This window comes from Apteryx mantelli, chromosome 3 (assembly GCF_036417845.1).
Source record: "Apteryx mantelli isolate bAptMan1 chromosome 3, bAptMan1.hap1, whole genome shotgun sequence".
In the NCBI taxonomy this organism is placed as follows: Eukaryota; Metazoa; Chordata; class Aves; order Apterygiformes; family Apterygidae; genus Apteryx; species Apteryx mantelli.
Genome location: NC_089980.1, coordinates 49104442 through 49124296, shown reverse-complemented (window position 1 = coordinate 49124296; position 19855 = coordinate 49104442). Strand labels below are relative to the sequence as shown.

General features: G+C 37.5%; 1 protein-coding gene across 3 annotated transcripts in view; it reads right to left on the bottom strand.

Moving 5' to 3' along the window:
• The window catches only part of SMYD3 (SET and MYND domain containing 3), a 439696-nt gene that overhangs the window by 51893 nt on the left and 367948 nt on the right, over positions 1–19855 (bottom strand). For all 3 annotated transcript variants that reach the window (XM_067293328.1, XM_067293329.1, XM_013943927.2), the window contains 2 exons: positions 6286–6373; positions 3085–3259 (listed from right to left, as the gene is read on the bottom strand). In XM_067293328.1, coding sequence (XP_067149429.1) covers positions 3085–3259; positions 6286–6373 — 263 coding nt within the window. The remainder of the gene's footprint in view (positions 1–3084; positions 3260–6285; positions 6374–19855) is intronic.

Sequence of the window (19855 nt, the reverse complement as noted above, 5' to 3'; positions counted from 1 at the left end):
TCTCAGTAACAGAATCTCACCAGACTTGTTACCACAGGAGCCCGGAGAGGCATCGGGGCTTTACCCACTCCATTTTACTTCCAAAATCCAATAGGCCCAAGGTGCCACTTAACTACTTCTTTCCCCACCAGTACTCATGTGGCAATAGCTGAGGACACCCTGCAGATTTTTATAACAGATGCATAGTTCCACCATTTGTCTGCAGTGTAAGTACTGGATATTTGAGACAATTAAAAAAAAAACAAAAAACCAAAGCCCCAGAACATATGTGCCTTGCCTGCAGTTTAAGGGCCAAGTGCTGGAGTCCTTCCTCAGAGGTAATCTCAGGGAAGTCTGCTTTACTCGGTATCTCTGAATTGGATCCCTCACGAACAGCAGTAACCCAGAGTGTGAACGTGTTAACTGTGACATGGCAAACCCATGTAACACCACTTGCTGATATTCTGTTATTTTGTGGTTAAGGCTCAGGAGGAATTTTGTAAGGAAGTTTATTTTTGCAAGCTGCTGAGTGCTGACTATGATGTGGGGCAGCTTTCGTGTAGGCAAATGTCTTAACTTTTGTTAAGGCTCTTGGACAGACAAACTATTACTGCGACATTTACAAGAGAACTGTGTATAAATTTGGCTTAAACTATTCAGCAAAAGTACTTGTTGCAGGTTTTAACAAATTATGGACAATTACGGTTCAGTGCAAAAAGAGTAGGCAGCTTTTCGTTTTGACAGCCACCAGCTCTCCCTTTCTTTTGGAAGTTCTAAAAATATTTGAGAGGTCCTAAACAATGTTCCTCATAAAATGTTATTGTCTCTACTTAAAGCAGAGAGGTAGGTATTCAGTACGTAGGTTTGACAAAATCAGGTTTATGCAGTTTAACCAACTGTCTCCACTAGTTACACAAAGTGGCTGGTTCTGAAGTCAGCAACCATCATAATGAAAACATACGTGATGATACGTGTCACACAGCAGTGAAAATTAATCCTGCTGCTTAAGAAATGGAAAATGCACAATAAACACATTAACTGAAATTAAGATTTTTTTGGACCAATTCTCTAGAACCTTTTAAAGTTGTAACAATGATTTCCTATTTATATGGACTGCTTGAATTCTCAGGTGATTCCCTGTGGAGAGCAGTATGAATATTTTTTCCAGAGATGAGGAAAAGAAAATAGATAGCTATAATGGAATTGCAGGAGCAGCCAAGCAGTAGATTGATTCAACAGGAGAAATTCAAGGCATCCCAAAAGATTTCGTAGGATTTGCTCTCCTGCTGCTTCAGGTACAATTTGTTGTAATGAGAAACCGAGGATTTTGTTTCACGTGTGTCAAAGCTTATAGTGGTGACTTAAAAGTATAAAGAAAAAACTACAACTGAAAATTTCTCTTAAATAATGCTTTTGGACCAGAAGAGAATAAGGGTAACTTCTTCAAGGCACAAAAAAAGTCAAATTTCTCATGCAAATAGCATTTCCTAAGAGATACTAATTGAATGCACAAGTCGAAACCTTTCCTTCATCTCCAAACTCCTGCATTAAACAGTTTGAAAACTTCAGTACACTTCGGTAAGCAGAACAGAGAAAGCTTTATTAAATTATCTGATAAAATTGCACTTGGTCTCCCTGTAATCTCTCCTCTGTGAAGAAGAACTGAGTTAACAGGTTATGAAATAAAAAACAAAGGAGATTTTTTTTAATACGCGAACACTCAAACAGGCAGTCTCCTCAGTTCAGCCATACGGTAGACGGCTGGCAGGAAGCATGTACTACTACAGTACTACATAAGCCCTATTTGAAAGGTTAAGTAGGACATGCATGGTGTGAATTTCACCCGTAAGAAATCTGCGAATTTCTAGGCACTCATGCCCCCTTGTATGAGACGTCGTTAGGAACTTACGGCTTCTGTACAGCTCTGCTCTACCACAGCCTATGTAGATCTCTTGCAAATTACACTATGGCAAAAGCACTGAAATGCTGTGTTGTATCTCAACTGCTGCCCAGAGTTTTATTCAGAAACAGGCTGCCAGATGAAATTTCCTCAGGCAAAACACTGAATGCTGATAGCAGCTTGGTTTGATTAGGGAAAATATGTTGAATCTGAGGTGTTTGCATCCACAGCAGCCCATACTTTTTAGCATTTGCATGCCCCTCACAATTCACAACATCACATTGTGTACTGGAATATCATATGGTAGAGCAGAACTTAAGAGAATAAATGGATGCGCTCACAAATATCTTACCAAAAATTAACATTCGTGTGTGCATGACATCTTCTACTGATGTTCAACACAAGTTAACATTAGTTACAAAAAACCTAAACATCCAGACTTAGAGTTTTAGAGCTTTTAAAACGGGGCAACCACTGACCAGAGCAGGCAATACCAGTCCCATCTCCATTAGCTGACCCAAGTAGCATTACGACTCCAGGCTCCAATCAATCCCAAGACCTACCACATAAACTAGGATCTCCTAGAGCACCTTCACTGACTTGTAAAAGGCCACCAACATCAGAAAGTCTCCCAGCAGCTAGCATAGGAGCAAGGAGAAAAGAACAGCAAGTGTTTCACACCTTGGCCTCTGGGTGTTATCAAAATAAGCAACATGGGCTTTTTCACTTCCAATTGAAACTGCATTTTGTAATGATTTTTTTTATTATTTCTGTGAACTCTATGTATAGTGTATACAGAGTTCATACACTATTTCAGCTAGTTCCCTGTCCTTAAAGCTTAATTCAGCTCAGTATAAAACACTGATATACTCATGACAACAAAGAAAGAAACCAGAGTAAGGAACCAGAAAGTAAGTTTCCCATTAGAGATGAGGCCAGCATCCATATATATGAAACACTGACAAGCACTACTGCAGGCAACCAGTTATTCTTACAGTTCCTGCTATCATTTTATTTGCACTTACCCTGATTATGCAAGCAGAATGAGAATTCTGCCTCACCTATTAATCCAGAAAGCATTGCAAGATGTACAGCAAGACAGTTTTAGAAATAAAAGCAGTAAGCTGCATTCGGAGAAAACACAATCTTCACTTTTAATGAGAGACCTCTTCTTTGGAAACAGTTGAATCAACTGCATTTCTTACCTGTATGGTCCGAGAGTCCTGCTGCCATAATTCAAAGCTTTTTCCCAGGATCCAAGGTTAATACAGGCATCCATGGCACAGTCAAGCATTTTCAGCTGATAGATATTTGTGTCTGGAAGACGATCTGCATTGCTGCTTAAGAGATTCTGGCATCTTGCCAGAACCTGCTCCCACTCTGTTGTTAGCCTTAGTTAAAGAAATATCTTTAATCAAACAAAAATACAAGCTTTAAATGTTGTTAGGAAGGAGTAAGAGCTGCAGGGCATTAAGATAAAAAAGCTACCATTATTCCAGACTCTGCTTCAATTCTTGAAAACATACTTGAACTCGTAAGTGGCAGCTTAGGTAACTATGCTCTGTTTACATTTAGCAAAACAATTTCTAAAGAAGGTAGTATTTCAGCAATGAGGGGTAAAAGAAAGGTGACAAGATGAAAGGTTACTTTAATACATAACAAACTAAAATTCAGGGTTTTGGGTTTTTTTTGGTTGCTGAAATATTATTATTTACTTAAGATACTCCTCCAAATCTTACACCCAAGGACAAGAACCCATGGAAATGCATCTTAATAAAATGTTTCAGCAGCTAAAAAAAGAAATTTCATTTTATGTATTAAAATAATGACACATACTTTCAAGCTGCACAAGATTTTTTTTAGAATCTCATGAAGTTAGAACCCTTCCTGCAGTTCCTGAATTTTCTTTCTATTTGAAATAAATAGTTACAAAGAGCAAAGCTTTCTTCCATCATCAATTGCTTGCAACAGGAAGTACTACTGCATGTTTCATGCATAAGAAAAAACAGTATCACAACTCTGATGTCTGGTTGCAGTTCAGGTTTAAGAATCTTGGCAGCAAAGAAGATTTTCACCTCCAGGGCTACAAAAAGGTTTTCTGTGTGTTTGGAAGAGGAAAAGTGAGCTGGGGCTTGCATTTGCATTAGCTGGATGTTTGTTCTTGCAAAGCATATTTCCATTACAGTCTAAACTGATTTAATTTCTCTGTGGAGCAGATTCTTCTCTCTCTTATCGCATCTAAGCTGAACACCAATTCTTCCACATTTTAAATAGGTCCAGCAAAGCACCTTTATAGGAGTTCCACAATGTAAGCAATCCCCGGACACCAGAAACATCAACATACACACCAGTAAGTTCAAATCAAATAAAAACAATAATAATAATAATTATAATAACAACAGTAATAACATTGTTTGCATCATAGTCCTTTCCATACAAACAACTCATGGAAGTTCATCAATTATCTCCATGACACTACTGAAAAATATTATTCACTTCAAACCAGCAACGGATTTGAGCAGACAGTGATAATCCTATGATTAAGCAATTAGTCCTTCTTGAACATGGGAATATTTATATAGTTAACTTTAAGAATGTGACCACTACGTGGCTGGGCCAGGATTTATAGCATGGTTGTTACAAGGCTAAACTAATCATTTGTGAACTGCTCTCATGCTCTTGGATTGAAAGAACCATATAAGGGAAGGAATGTGTTATTATAAAATTGCACCTTAACCTTTATATCTCTGGCAAACATCCATGTATTCTTTACAACTGATTAAGGATGGACAAACAGAAGAATGAGGGATATTATTTCCACTTGATACAATTTTCTTAGTAAGTACAAAGTACTGACATTCTTGAAAGATTATCATTTTAGCCGATGCATGGTATTACTCCATGTATTTTAATTTCTCAACATATTGCTTCATTCGTTCACTATCGTCTAATAGCAAAAGTGTTATATTGCAAAACCTGTTGGGACCAAATTTTCAGATACAGAAGTTGCAAACTAGAAAATCCAACATCACCATCAACAGGATAAAAGAGAAGTTGGCTGTCCTATAGTTGGCTGCCCAGGGCTAGAGGAGCAGCTCTCAAGTAGCTCTTCTGTTGAATGGCCTGGGATACCAAGGAATACTTTCCTCCACAATAATCCCGTTGCACCTGGCTTTAGTTTCTCAATTTGTATGCTTAAACTGGAATTTGGGTATGAGACAGTTCACTCAGATGCATTGTTTCAAATTCTCTGTCTGCAGGTTTAGCAAGACAACACTGTATCAGTTATATTCAGCAGGTCAGGTTTTGGAAATCACTAACTTTCTAAACTGTAGAAACCATTGGTTTAATTTGCTAAAAAAATTACACTTGCAGAAACTAATGACTAAGTGCCTCAATCAGCAAGGAAGGTTTTCTATTCATTCTTGGTGAGCTGACAAATGTCAAGCCTCGTCTCAGGTACTGCACTAGACAGTTCATGCCAATTAGCACTGCTATGGCACTGTGCTGCAATGGAAGGAAAGATGCCACATTTCAAATAGCCCATGTCTGAGAGCAAAAACGGAATAAACAACAAGGACTGATACCTTGTACTCCCGGGTGTTCAATTCATTTTAAAATATCAGTTAAAAGAATAAATTTAATTAAAGACCTTAAGAAAAATTCAGTATGTGCAATTTCTCCTGCAATTAAATATAGAAACATTACATTGCACCAGTAGTCTGGCTCCATACTTCAGATATCAAAATGACTACAACTGCATGCCTATGCTCTTCTAGTAAAAATCATCTTTCCTTGGTGGTTGTTGCTATTCATTAGTTTTTTGATGGAATGTCTACATGATGGCCATTAGGCTCTAATCCTGTTTATTACCGCAAGATCATCTCACCTGATTTGGTTAATTATTACAAATTATTATTATTATTATTATTATAACTTATCCTAATGATTTTATAATGTTTGCAGTGACCCTGACTCTGATTATGCCTTTGTTATTGTCATTGCTGTGCAAGGAGTGAGATCCTGGAACTGCTCACGATAGGAGTAATGGGACAAAGAATTTCACAGCTTTTCAGATTGAGCTTTATTACATTTATAAATAGGATTATATGAAGCGGTGGGTTGTGATGGTGGAAGTCTAAACTTGATGAGCCAGAATGTCCCTTCCAGTCCTCCTCTCTCTACCTTGAAGCAGTTCCAGCACAAGTAATTATTATCATTAATACAATTAATATTACATAGTTTAAGCATTAAATGAATTAAAACGCATTTTAAAACAACATAAAATGGGAAAGCTTAAGGAAATAAAGTCATCTACACTCAAAAGATGAGCAACTTTAATAAAGGGTGTTCTGGATTGTTTTCACAACTGAAAGACAGACTGTAGCCTGTCACTAAAAGGATACCTTCTTTTGATTTTGGACATCTCACTCCATTTACAGCATCTTTGACTTCTTTCCAGGCATGTTCTTCACCTGCCAGTTTCTCAGCATCCTGGTTAATGGAAACAAAAGCATTGATGAGAAAACCAGTAAACTATGTGTATACATAATGACGAAAACCAGGCTATAAAAGATTACACTGACAAAAGCAAGTTGCAGGAATTGTATCATGATTGTATTTGCAAATACATAAAAATTCATTTTATTTGACGGTCATCTTCACCCTGTGTTTGCTTGACAGAAAATTACTAGTGAATTAGTTCACTCTTGGACTGCTGATGTAAGTAAATGAGATAATATCATGGAAAACCAAGGCAAGCTTGCAAATATTAAATACTCAAACCAGATATTAAGTTTATAAAAAAAATTATGATCCTCTGGAACAGAGAAACAGTAATATGTGACTTTTTACTACTGAAATAGACTGAGTAAATCAAATTCTCTCAAAGAACTGCAACCTAATACTTCACAGACCCACAGCCACCTTGTAGAAAGGATTTAGTAAACAATTTTGATTAATCATGTTCTGATAATAAGGACTTTACAAACAGAAGGAGGCTACCTTCATTCACTGCAATTATAAGCATGAGCTTATAGGAAAATTCTGCTACTCCAAAAAGTTGAACTTCTGTTTTGTTTTGTAATTCATTGTTATTTCTTCCCTATTCCATTTGACTGTACAAACAATTATATTTTCTTATCACTGTGATAATGAAGGCAAAAATGATTAATGGTTGCAGTAGTAAGAGAAACAGTTTCTTTTTTCAACTCTCTAGCAGCAACTAACTGCACCTGAGGCAAACCACTTGGAAAAAATTTATTAAAGCATCTACAGACACAGCAAAGCATCTCAAGAGATTTTCAAAAGCATCTAGATTTTCAATTTTCATTGCTATAAGCACTTAAATACCTTTAAAAATCTGGCCTTTAAGACACTGTGGTTCATTATCTCTCTCCCTCTTCACAAAATGCTCTGTTACTCTCAAAAGAGTTATATAAGAGCAAATTCTTTCAGGAACATTTCAAATACAATCCTAAAAAATCAGCCTTCAGCAGGGGTGGAGGTGGGGAGATTAACAGAGAAGGTGTGTTGGAATCTAACCAAGCACTTCGCAATCAATAGATGCTTACTGGGTATCACAAGAGTAACTCTGTTAAAAAGCCTGTATAATCTGTAGCCTATAATCTGTATTTGTCTTGAAGTACATAATTTTCTTATTCCATTGCTCCTTACTTATCCCAAATTCAAAGCAGAAAATATTTACAGTGAGAGCCAGCACTTACTTTCACATTTAATTTGCAGTTGTGTTTTCCATCTGCACCATAAAACGCTGGCTCCTGCGTATCCCTGGGATGATTAAATCAAGATTGGTCTCAGCTGCCCCACCATTCTGCAGAACGTACCAAGGAGGGCAGCCTGACCCTTCTGCATTTTGCACATGTACCTCCCATACAATCAGTTCTCTGATCAAAAAGTTCACCTGGAAATAATTTTGCACATAGCTGAATTTGCCACCAGAAGGCATAGGGTGAATGTTAGGACAAACAAGCTCATATTCCAGAAATTTTATCAGCGCAGTTAATGTACACACCTAGTCTTGTTATAGCTTTGTAACAGACTTACACTGCATGTGTTAGCTTCAGTGTAACCCTTCCCAATTTTTAGGGGACTACATCACTTCCAGGAGGCTGACCTCAGCCTATTAGGCTGTAATAATCTGTTTCTAGAACACCTTTGCAGTGTTGCTGCACTGATTTATCTAAAAAATATATCTGGCCTGTAAAATATTAATAATGATGTCCATGAAATTTTAGGTTTAAGGAGCACATTAAAAAAGAAAAATTCTGTTAAACTATCTTTTCTCACTGGCCTAAATACATTTCTGAGTATTTCTGTAAATATTTAGTAAGTCTTACAACTAAAAACTCAGAAGCATGGGAACTGTGACAGATTTATAAATGAAAGGAAAAAACTATATAAGTTACAGGCCAATCATTGATACAAAGCATCATTAGGACTTACTTTATACACAGTGGGACTGACAGATGAATCAAGTTAAAGCTGTCATTGACACAGGATTAATCTTACACTTTCTTGTGCCATCCTTTGGGTTGCTTTCCATTCTCTTCTAGCACTTCATTAGGAACAAAAAGCAGTGCAGGGTTGGGGTTTCCTCAAAACTTTACACTAGTGCACAGGCTTAAGTGATCACTGGCTTTGTATCACGTAGAGAATAGGGAGTGTCTGCTGGAGAGATAATCTCCCAAACCCCTCTGGATTCATGGCCTTTATCCCTTTTGCAAGAGACTTTAGGATGGAGGGAGCTGGGCGGGATGCCCAGCCCTGAGAAGGATTTAAGTCACAGGTTTCAATGAGATGTTTTCCGTGTTTTCAAGATGAGGCATTTGCGGGGTTGGCATATGTAAGAACGAGCAAAGCCGTGGTTAGCTGGCCCTTCTACACATCTACTGTTTTTCATCAGATTTTCATACACCGAAGAAGTCCTGTCCTTTTCTAAACACTCGAGTTCAAGGCATGCTGCTTCAGAGCAGACAGTCAAGCAGAGGCTGCAAAATGACCAGGAAGAAGTGTTGCTGAGAAGACTTCTGCCTTCCAGGCTAATAAGCTTTTTCCAAGTTGTGTCTCTCCCTTGGACAATGTTTGAAAGTCATGGCTATGTGATATGACTAAGCCAGCTAAAAATACAAAACTGCCTTGGCGTCGGAATTACGAAAATAACTGAAGCGATTAATAATTACACCAAACTGTTTAATTTAATCTAAGAGCATGGCAGTAACAGTTATGGGAGATTTAGCTTTCCACAGAACAACATCCATTCAAAGAAGCTCTTTTCATAACATGTTCACAGTCAAATCTCCAGGTGTACAGAGCTGCCAGCAATAAAGGATGACATGTTTTTTTTCATCTGTGGAAAAGGAGAACCCTTGCTGAAGGAAAGAAAGAGGCTTTTGAACAAGAAGGAAGATTTAGCAACATGACTAATGATATGATGTGATATCTAATTATTTCCCCTATTGCTAACTTCAGCACTAAACATGAGAATTTGTTCTTTCAAACAACAAATATTTGTCGCGTGGTCTACATTAGCTAAATAATTAGGCTAAGTAATCTAGTCACATAAATGCATGACAATCTTCTGATGGCTGAAACTGGCATGTTTTACAATTCAAGTTTCACACATTGAGACGTGCTAGAGAAAAGTGAGAGCTGAAGTGTTGAGGGTTTGCTGGGGAAGCAGAACAGACAGCTGGAGCACATGCTTTCCATAGCAAGAGCACCATCTTGCAATACTCTAAATAAGACGGGTATGGTCCATTGGACCCAGAAGCATCACTGGATGTGCTTGTTGAACCCACAATCAAGGGCACAAGGAAAGACAAAACTGATGCTGTGATTTATTCTGAGTAATTATTCCACATAGAAGACGATTCCAGCACCCTGCTATCCACTTCCTCCAAACATGTGCAGGGGACACTTGTCTCTTAAAAGGTGAGTTAAGATATGACAATGATATTTCAATTCCAGCTGTCCATTCTTCCAATCCCAAGGCAGGTGTGGCTACAGCTTTCTTGCTGAAATACTCCTGGAGATTCATCCTCTTTACACTGAAGCTTTCTGGAAATCTCCAAGGACTACCTATCCCCCCAAAAGACTGAAGCTCCTGGGCTGACCACACAGACTGCTTAGCTACCCTGTGCCTTGAATCCCTTAGGCAATATCCGCCACTGTCACTGTGGTCCCCTTCATCTACAATTGCTTGTGTGTTGCAGTCCACACTGTTGACACACAAGGTAAACCAGCACCTACAGACTTCAGGAGATGGATGTCTCCAGCTCCACCCCCTCCAGCAGTCCTTTTAACGCAGCACAATTTCCAGTGTTATATTTGGTTCTTCTAGAAAAACAAGCTATACCCTCAACTCTTCACACCTGACACCTATCAAAAGGACGATGCTGCATACCTTCAAGTCTTCTTGAAATTATTTTGGGTGTATAAAACACAAAGGCTCACTTACATAATTCAATCAAACAAAATCCTACCCTTGAAATCTGTTTGGCCCTTCAGAATGGGCAAATGCAAAATATTCTGTAAAGCAAACTTTCTGACCATATAAAGAACCATTTTTCCTCCCTTAAATGTTAGGATTCAAGAACAAGATTAATTTTTTATGCATTTCCCTGAATATCATAATTTCTACTCAGCTTGTGGATCAAAATAATATTCGGTGTTGTTTTTCTGTCAGAATATATCTAGCCTTTATATCCAGTTATGCTCCTGAGCAACTGTGGAAAATAGAAGTCTTAAATTTGTAGATACGCATTCCAACCTGAATTTAAGGAGCTTAAGAATGGACATGATTAGCTCTGTTCAGCACATCCTGTAAATGCTCATGAAAATAATTTGTAATACACAAGACACCACTAAATGTCAACAGTTGCTTTAAATATGATACAGTTTTCCACAGTTTAGGTTTCATTAGTCACACTGGTAAAAATGAAGCTATAACCCCACATAACAAAGGAAAGGAAGTGAAATAAGAAAAACTGAGGGCAATATGTAATGATTAAAACCTATTTGTATGGTGATCAAACTTAAAAGATTTTGCGCTTCTGGCTTCAAGTGATAGGAAGATTTATGATAAAAGTACTCTCTTGAGACAACTAAAGACATCAGTCACCACAGAAATAAGCATTTGAAAATAAGTCACCTGTTCTACTCCCTCTTATTCCTTTGCTCCCACCTTGGTCATAAGAATTAGTTCTTTCCCTATCCATTTTGCTATTCTAGTGTTCTGAACACATCCTTAACTCAGGTCGTCTCCTTAGAAAGGAGTATAATTTTGAAACTACAGATATGTTTCCCTTTCCTTCCTCTTGTTTTATGTCCCCCTCTTTTCTTTCTTTGTTTCCCTTCTCTTCTTCCCTGAGTACTTTCTGTTCCTTACGCTTCCTAAAAGTGCTCCCTACCTATTCATTTAAAGTGCTACTGATTTTACATGCGATGTATACAGTCACTGTTCTCTGCTACCCCAACATTTAAAATGTTGCATGCTAAAACATTCTCGCACGGACAGCACATCCTCTGAAAGCAGGCATCTCTCTGACCAAAACAAGCCCATGCCAATCAGTGAGCATCTTTCCACCCCCTGTACAATCACACGCTGCAGCCCCAACACTGCTCTTCAGCAATTGCTCTGCTGCTCTGAAAATCTTCTCAATGAAAGGGTGGCTTGAGGGCTAGTCCTCCCTTCACACTTAGGCTACAGAATAGAAATAGGAAATGGATTTTCTCTCCTTTCAGCAAAGTTCTTCTTTCTCCTTCTCACAGACTAAGGAAGAGAAGCAAGGCAGAAATTTATCACAAAAAGGAATTGCAAAGAACTGGCCCTGTCCCTCCCCAAAGGGGAAAAGTGGGGACGGGAAACTCCAAACAATAATTAACTCCTACATCTCTTTCTCCTTCCCATCCTTTTCCTACAAGAAGTAGGTCCAAGGGCATCTTCACTTTGTGCTAATTTCCAGTGTTCAGGTATCCAGTCCCATGAAAGCAAAAATAAGCAAAGCTGTGTAGGGGGTACTTCAGGCTAGACTGCCCTGAAAAGAGTAAAAAAACAAGGTCTAAAGTTACCTGTGACCAGTATCTTCTGTTCTAAATACAAAAATGAAATACAGCTGTGTAATGTAAACACCAGCAAATGTTAGTTTTATAATGGTAAAAGCCTGGAAACTATAGCTCATGCAGAAATTAGAGGGTTATGTGTAGTATAATTGGGTATGATTTTGCACAAGACAGAAACATCACTCTGAATGATCATAACGGTTCCTTCTGGACACAAAATCTATGAAGATATAACAATAATCTTCTGAGATAGCAGCATATAATTCTGTTCTTGTATTTCTTTGTGCAAACTTTAAAATTGTCTTAAAAATTAAAGTTTTCTGGAATATCATATTTTAACACTTAAATGTTAGGGGTAGCTCAAATATCTAAACATTTCACATAAAAAGCTGACCACAGCTTTGTTTCTGCTTAATTTCTAACAATTTCAGTGGCAACTACACATGTGAAACATCTGAAAGAACATTCTGACCAACCCGTTGGGTTCAAATCAAGAGCATTGCTTAGGTTTTGCCTGAAGAAGGTTTCAAAAGAGTTCAGACACATTTAGATAAGGGCATGACATTTTAAAATAGACTGCTGATACATTATGGTCTTAAAGCATATGATAACAATTTTCTATTTCTAATTCTATTTAATAATGCAGCAGCCACTGAAACCATGTTTCTAGCAAACTCATTAACTCATTGCTTTATACTTTGCTGCAAGATGAAAACATTAAATGAACAGAAGATACTGCATACCTTGTGAAGTTTCAATTTTAGTAAGATGAGGAAAAATGTTGGTGGGAGAATGTGATATAAAAGCTGATGTACTGTCACTAAATTGAATTTGTGACATGAGTGCTTCAGAACCAACAGGAGTTGGTATATGTCTGACAGTCACAGGTGTGTGCAGTTACAGGCACAGCAAGAGAAATGCATGCTTGAGTGGTTTCCCGAAATACCTGAGGTCACATCTTCTAAAACATTTTCAGTCTTTCTAGTTTCCATAGAGAATTAGTGTTTAACTTTGAAGACACAGTTGTGGGATGGGGTAACAGTTTGTGACAGAGGACTGTATAGCTGAAGAAAAACATATACTCATTGACCAGTACAGAATATTGGGAAAAAAATGATGATACAAGAATTTGACTCCACATTGAAACCTGCATAAGTTTTATATTTGTACACTGGATTAAGCTTAAATGCAGAATCAGACTCCTAATCTCTCATCACAAGAGCTACGGTTTGTAGAATCCTAAAGCTTCACTTGAGGATTTCACTCACTTCTAACCCTGTGAATGTACTTTGTTACGAATTATGAGAAATGATCATTGCACAGAGACCTGTTCTAATGAACTGTCATGCTCCGAGATTCACCTGTGACTTCTAAAGTTTCCAAAGCTCTCCCCTGCCTCCCACTGTGAAAAATAATGCCAGCTCCATAAATACCAATGCAACTGTCCTTTCCAACCTGCACAAGGTTATCCTCACCAGCTAGCTGAGCTGTCAGAAGAGAAGACCCTGTGTTTCCTGTCATATGACTCTGAAGACAATGGATGTGACAGATGGTAATTCCAAAGCAACTTTGCCTGCAGAAAAATCAATTTAGTAATCCCCATAATACTATGAGGAGGAGGTGAACCCTACTTTTGAAGAAGTTGAATTAGCACTTTTCATTTTTGAATTTGAAAGTAAAATAAGATATATTGCTGTTGCATGCCATATTCCAGTTATGCAGTAGATTGTTCAGTATTAGACAGGCAACATTACCTTACCTAATTGACATCAGCTGTTCATATAGCACTTATCTTCATGGATTACTGACTCTGGTGTCTGGAAGGGCATAGGACCTGCACAGACTAGTAATATTCTAAATTGTACTGATATTCAAAAGTTTAACAATCATTCACACCATTCATGTTTAAGTACTTAGGCAATCAGATCAAGATGGAAGTTTCCCAAAGCCTGTGTACAATCAGTGGAGAAAGACAAGCACCTGCATAGGGTAGTATGAATACCCTTCTGTTAACATTGTCTAGCTTAGTTATAACATGATAATGTTTACTTGGAAAACTTAAAAAGAGGCATCAAAAACAACTGTGAGAAATCTATTAAAATAGATGCTTTTAACAAAGAGAAAATTAAGATCTACAAGTACATTTAAGAAGTCAGTTTAATGCAACAAAATGAAATGGGACTAAGATAAATTTATCCCAGTAACACCTTAATCAATTCTTGAAGTTTAAGGTAAGTGAGGAGCAAATAGACGAACAGTTCTCAAACTCTTCCAGTTCCAAGTCCAATATCTGTCAGGCTCACAATACTGCAACTAAGAAAGTAACTGTGTTTCTGTCAGACTCATGACTCTACTCTTATCCACTGAAATCCCACTTCAGCTATTCATTTTTGTGATTTTTTTAGCCACATTTTCAAACAGCCTTTTCAAAAATCTCCACATATGTATATTTTACGTTACAGAGGCTATCTCACAAATGTTGCGTATTGAGGTAAAAAGGCATCCCTCTTCCTACTAATGACTCCTCTTCTTAGAGATTCAAGGATTACATTAGCTGCCTTTGCCACAGAATAACACAGTTCTGTTCATTTCTGTTCAGATACCCATGCTGAGATTCATCTGACCCAATGCAACACTTGGGCTACCCTTATATTTGACAGAGAAAACCAGGAACTCTCAGGGTGCAACTTTTATTATCCTAAAGCAGACTTCTAAAATACGTCAGGTGAATAGCAGTTGAAAAGTGTCTGTTCTTCTCCATTATCCATTAAGGAAATCTAGAGTAACTAGCTCAGATGTAGACATTTACACTGTAGTTGTCTGAGGTTCGATGAAATAAATCACAATTGTAGATCCCCATTTCAGATGTGGAGCTTGTGTTCTACCTTTGCAGTGGTAGTGTATTTTATTTTATTTCAATAGGTCTAATTGACTAAGGAATTCCAGTATGATTTACCTGTCTTCATAAACATAAACATTTATTATGTCATCCACAAATTTTGCTGGCAATGATTTTACAATTACTTCCAATTCATTTATGAAAACGCTGGATACTATAGAAATAGGGTCATTATGGACACACTCTGAAACTATTCTGATAGCATTATATACAACTGATGATTACAGTGATTACATATTTAAGCCTGTTGTCAGATCAATCTTTACAGTATACACATATAAATCACTGTAGTAAGAATAAGACAAAAGACACCAAAAAAGCCCAAAGCTTTTTATTACTCATGAACCTAACAGCCCAACTGATTTTTTAATACCATAAATGCTCACAGACCAGATGTTACTATAAAGCCTTTCTGTTTTACATATACACTTTGTGAAAAATCTAAGCCAGTAATATCACGGACAGTATTCCCTCTCTCAAAAAGCAGCATACAATGATACTAGGTTACCTAGCAAGAAAACAAGATAATATCTAAAGAGATCTGTCAGAGTACATACAATATATAGGGCTAGCACACCTAAACTTCACAATAGTGTCCTGCCTGGACCCGGAGACTCTTCAAGTGAAAGGCACATGAATTTAATACATTCTGAAGTGATTTCAGTTAAGAGCTAGTTATTCTGGTTGCTGACCAACGTATTTCCTGCATGTATTTATTTTTAAAATATGTCCCTTATACACTACTCTTCCTTTTGATGAAACAGGAGTCATAATCAGACACGGACTACCCTGTTCTTTTCATTGTTCATACCCTTTTACAAAATCCTTGTGTCACACACAGCTCAGCTTTGTGATGTCCCCGTCATCTTCCACACCATTCGAGCCCCTGAGGTATGCTTAGCGCTTTGTGGGTCCAAGACCCAAGCGCCTCGTCCCTGTGACGACTATGGAAGTTTTGGTGATTCCACTAGCAACAGGACCAAGCTGTGTGTTTGTGACAGCACTGCTGGTGTAAGTCTCCTAGCAGGAGTTTAGAGTTGACTACAAAATTCCTGTCCAAGCTGCATAGCTTACAAACAGAAATAAAAATTGATTGAACCATAGGAAGAGCAATAAATAGAAGCTGACTACTTATCAACTCATAGAAAGCCAGAGGATGGGGAAATGGGGGAAAGCAAAGGACAGTATTTACAGCTTAGCATCAGAGAAATAGGGCCTTATGCCAGACCACCCAAAAAGTCTTGGCATGTTTGTAATTCCATTGTAATTTCCATTCTCAGTCCAAAAAAAACTGTGGGTAATTTGGTTACCTGAGGAAGGATACTGTTCAGCCTAGTCCCTAGCAAACATGTGGCTAGTACTTCAGACTGTCCTAGGCATTACCCATCTGTTAAGGCAATCTCTAGGTCAATCTTATCAGCCAAACTTGAAACCATAAGGCAAATCTGCCTTTGTTCTTAAGTCTGGAACCTGTGAAGACAGACAGCCATGAGGACATTTGGCAGCTCAGAAGAGACACATAGGTCCAAATCCCTCAGAGAACTTAGGCATTCACAGGTGTAATCCAATCCACATTCATCAGTGCACTTAAACATGTACTTAAGTTTAAATGCATGCATAAATACCACTGAAGTTAGTATTATGCAGATGTCTAAACACCTCACTAAACAGAGGTGTAGTTATTTGTGTATCAAAGGTCAATTTATGCTTTAGTGCTTTGAAGAATTCATGCCCATCAAATGATTGGTTCTAACTGAAGATATACTGACATGATATTTATTTTTAACACTAATATCAAAACAATTTAATATTTTAATGCATGATATATCACATGCCACAGTGGTAGCTCTAGTAATTATGTTTTCTAATGTAAACTGAAATGTACAATGACAACATTTACTGGAGCATACTGTTTTCTGAAAGAATGGGTATGAAATACAGGGAATTTAGGCTTTAGAACAGCACATACAACATGATTACGATCATATCGGTTGATCTATCTACTCTATACATGAAAATATTTGGCAAATCTCAAATGTGAAAGTTGCAATTACTGGAGGGCGGATAAAAATTGATCATATAACTCACTAGCATGTTGCTTGAATACTCAATGTCAAATGTAAGATTTGCTTAAAAACATAATGATCAGTCTTCAAGTTTTCTAAAATTCATGAATTTAAGAAGGCTGAGTTCAGTTCTTACAGCTAGAGCTCTTACAAATAACTACATGGAAAGGAGAGAGAGGAGTCTCCATCCTTGAACATATTCAACTGGAAATGATCCTGGACAACCTGCTCTAGCTGATCCTGCTTGAGCAGAACCAGATGATCTCCAGAGATGTTTTCCAACCTCAACTCTTCTATCATTCTCTCAGATGGATGAGTTTCACCCCTCCGAAAAGCATGGTATCTCAATCTACCGTTTTAAAAATTTCTTTTGGGCTGGTGGAGTATGAGCCCACTTTGCATTCTATACACGGATCACCACCTTCATTAACCAAATACAGTGTACTAGTAACTGAACTTAGCAGTATCTTTCTTCCCTATACCAAACAACTGTAGATTCAAACTACTGTACTTTTAGGCAGTAGCTGGAATCATATCAAAAGCTCTCACAGCTCAGAAGGATTCCTTTCGTGCCCTGGAATGACGCATCATTAATGTAATATTTTACATCAAAAATATTATGAGAGTAAAAGCTTAGGTGTCAGGAAATGCAGAAACTTTCATTTATATCCAACACTTGTCAGCCCTGACCAAGACAAAGATTCATGCCTTATCTCTTTTAAAGTGATATGATGCAGCAGCACATTTTTCTTAATGATTTTGGTCAGGTAAATCTTGGGCAGAGTTGTGATACACTTTTCTACTACACTTCCCAATTCAAATCATTCTTTTCAGTGCAATCAATAGCTTTGGTAATACAATTCACTGAGCAATCTTGCGGAAAATAGCAGGAGATCCTGCAATGGATCAGCAATTTACACATTCCTCTGCTGTAACTCACATGGCTGGAGTAAATTCAGCCTTTTCAAGCCTGCTGCCTTTAAACAACAAAATGTTCCAATTTGTGGATAAAAATAAAGCTCAAAAATACAAAATTTATAACTACAGTTTTAGTTACTGCCTTGCTGAGATATTAATTAAATTATTGGCAAGAAATTGATATAGCACATTGTTTACCATAGCAATATTTTACTCCAAAGCAGCCAGTCTGCAGTTTTTCAATCTCAAAAGTTATAGACTTCCTTGCTATTCAGATGAGCTCATACTTGTTTTAGTAGACCTTGGAGGATATTAGTTAAGGATAGGAATTGCTTTAGGCACTGATTTTGCCTTTTTCAATCTGTGGTGCTTCCTACAAACTCAGCCAGAGCCCTAAACCTTGAAAAATTGTACTGTCAGAAGGAAATTAGAATGAAGTCATGACACCTGTTGACCTTGACACAGGGTTCTAAATCAATCAATCTATCAATCTTTGAAAAATAACACAAAACTCAAAGTTGAGACCATTTGGCTTGGAAGGAGCTTCTAAAAGCTAAGGGACAGCTGACAGGGATGCCATCTTTCTTCACTTAAATAAGAAGACTACATGGAAGGATGAACTTCCAGAATATGGCATAGAAAATAACATTTCGAATCTTTGTAGTGTGTTTCATGCCACAACATTCTAAAGAATAATCTTTTTAACACCACTTGTATAACGGGCATTTTCATACCTATTTTATCAATGGCAATATGAAACAGGGCTGTACATTGCTTGCCAAAGATCACAAAACAAGTAGCAGCAAAAGACACCAACCAGCATAAGCTATGCAACATATTGCTGAGTAAAAGGGTATAATACATTTTAGAGTTGTCACTGTCTGACCCATAGCCTGGATACCCGTGTACATACACATATACACACAATATTGCTTTTCCATTTAAGACCTGTTTTCATCCATTCTAGGTGCATGTCTACTTCACCATGAAAAGTAATTGCAATGAAATGGACCAGAGAATACACTGTTCCTCTTAACAAGTAGACAGGCTAATGAGATTGTATTGACCATAGATTTGATGATGGGGCAAGTACCTTACAAAAATACTCCTTCTCCCTTCCCTACAATTGGAATTATTAGAAAACAAGGATAGCAGGATAGCAATGAAGCCAACATTATTCTTCTACTAAGCATTTACACCAATTGTGTATATAGCACTTTATTCCAGTCATTTCCTGGCATTGTATGGACATTAATTAACCTCAGAACAAGCATACTGTGAGAAAGCCCAGTTTTACAGCTGAGGAAAGTAGGACAAAAAGAGAATAAACAACCCAACATTGCAAATAAAATATATAGTCAGGTTGGCATTAGGACTCAGAGGAGGTCGTCTTGATAACGTACAGCAGAATGTGGAAGTAAAGACTCTCAAGTTAGATTAAGGACTTTTGGATCATTCATTGCTGTTGCTTTTTAAAGAATTCCACATTCATGGCTCTTTGGCTGGTTTGGCTCTTCCAGAACCACTGAAATGATTTGGCAGCAATTTCACCAGTCTTCTCTCCCCAAACAGAAAATGCATCTGTAAGGTCTGCAGATATCCCTTAGTGAAGGAGACCCTGAGTTCTCTGTCCAGCATAAATGTGTGAGGACTAGAGACCCTACAGTGCTTCTGACTATAGTGAATAATTAATAGCTTCCTGACATTTTAATATAAACACTAAACATTCTTACATACTTCTCCTAAAAAATACAACCAAAGCAACCACACTTGTCTGGTATCATACAAATTCCTTTTGCAAGGTTTTACCTATTTATGTCTTGTTTAAATAGAAGTATATGTATTAGCATGGATTTCAAGCTGCTGGTTATATGGAAAAATGTTACATGCTTTCTTCATGCATTTGCTTTGACTCATAGTTGCTAGCAGGCTTTACAATTAAAAAAATTAAAAACTTTTCATTATAACTTTGTCTTAATGTTTAATCCTTGAAGAAATGAATGGAATAAT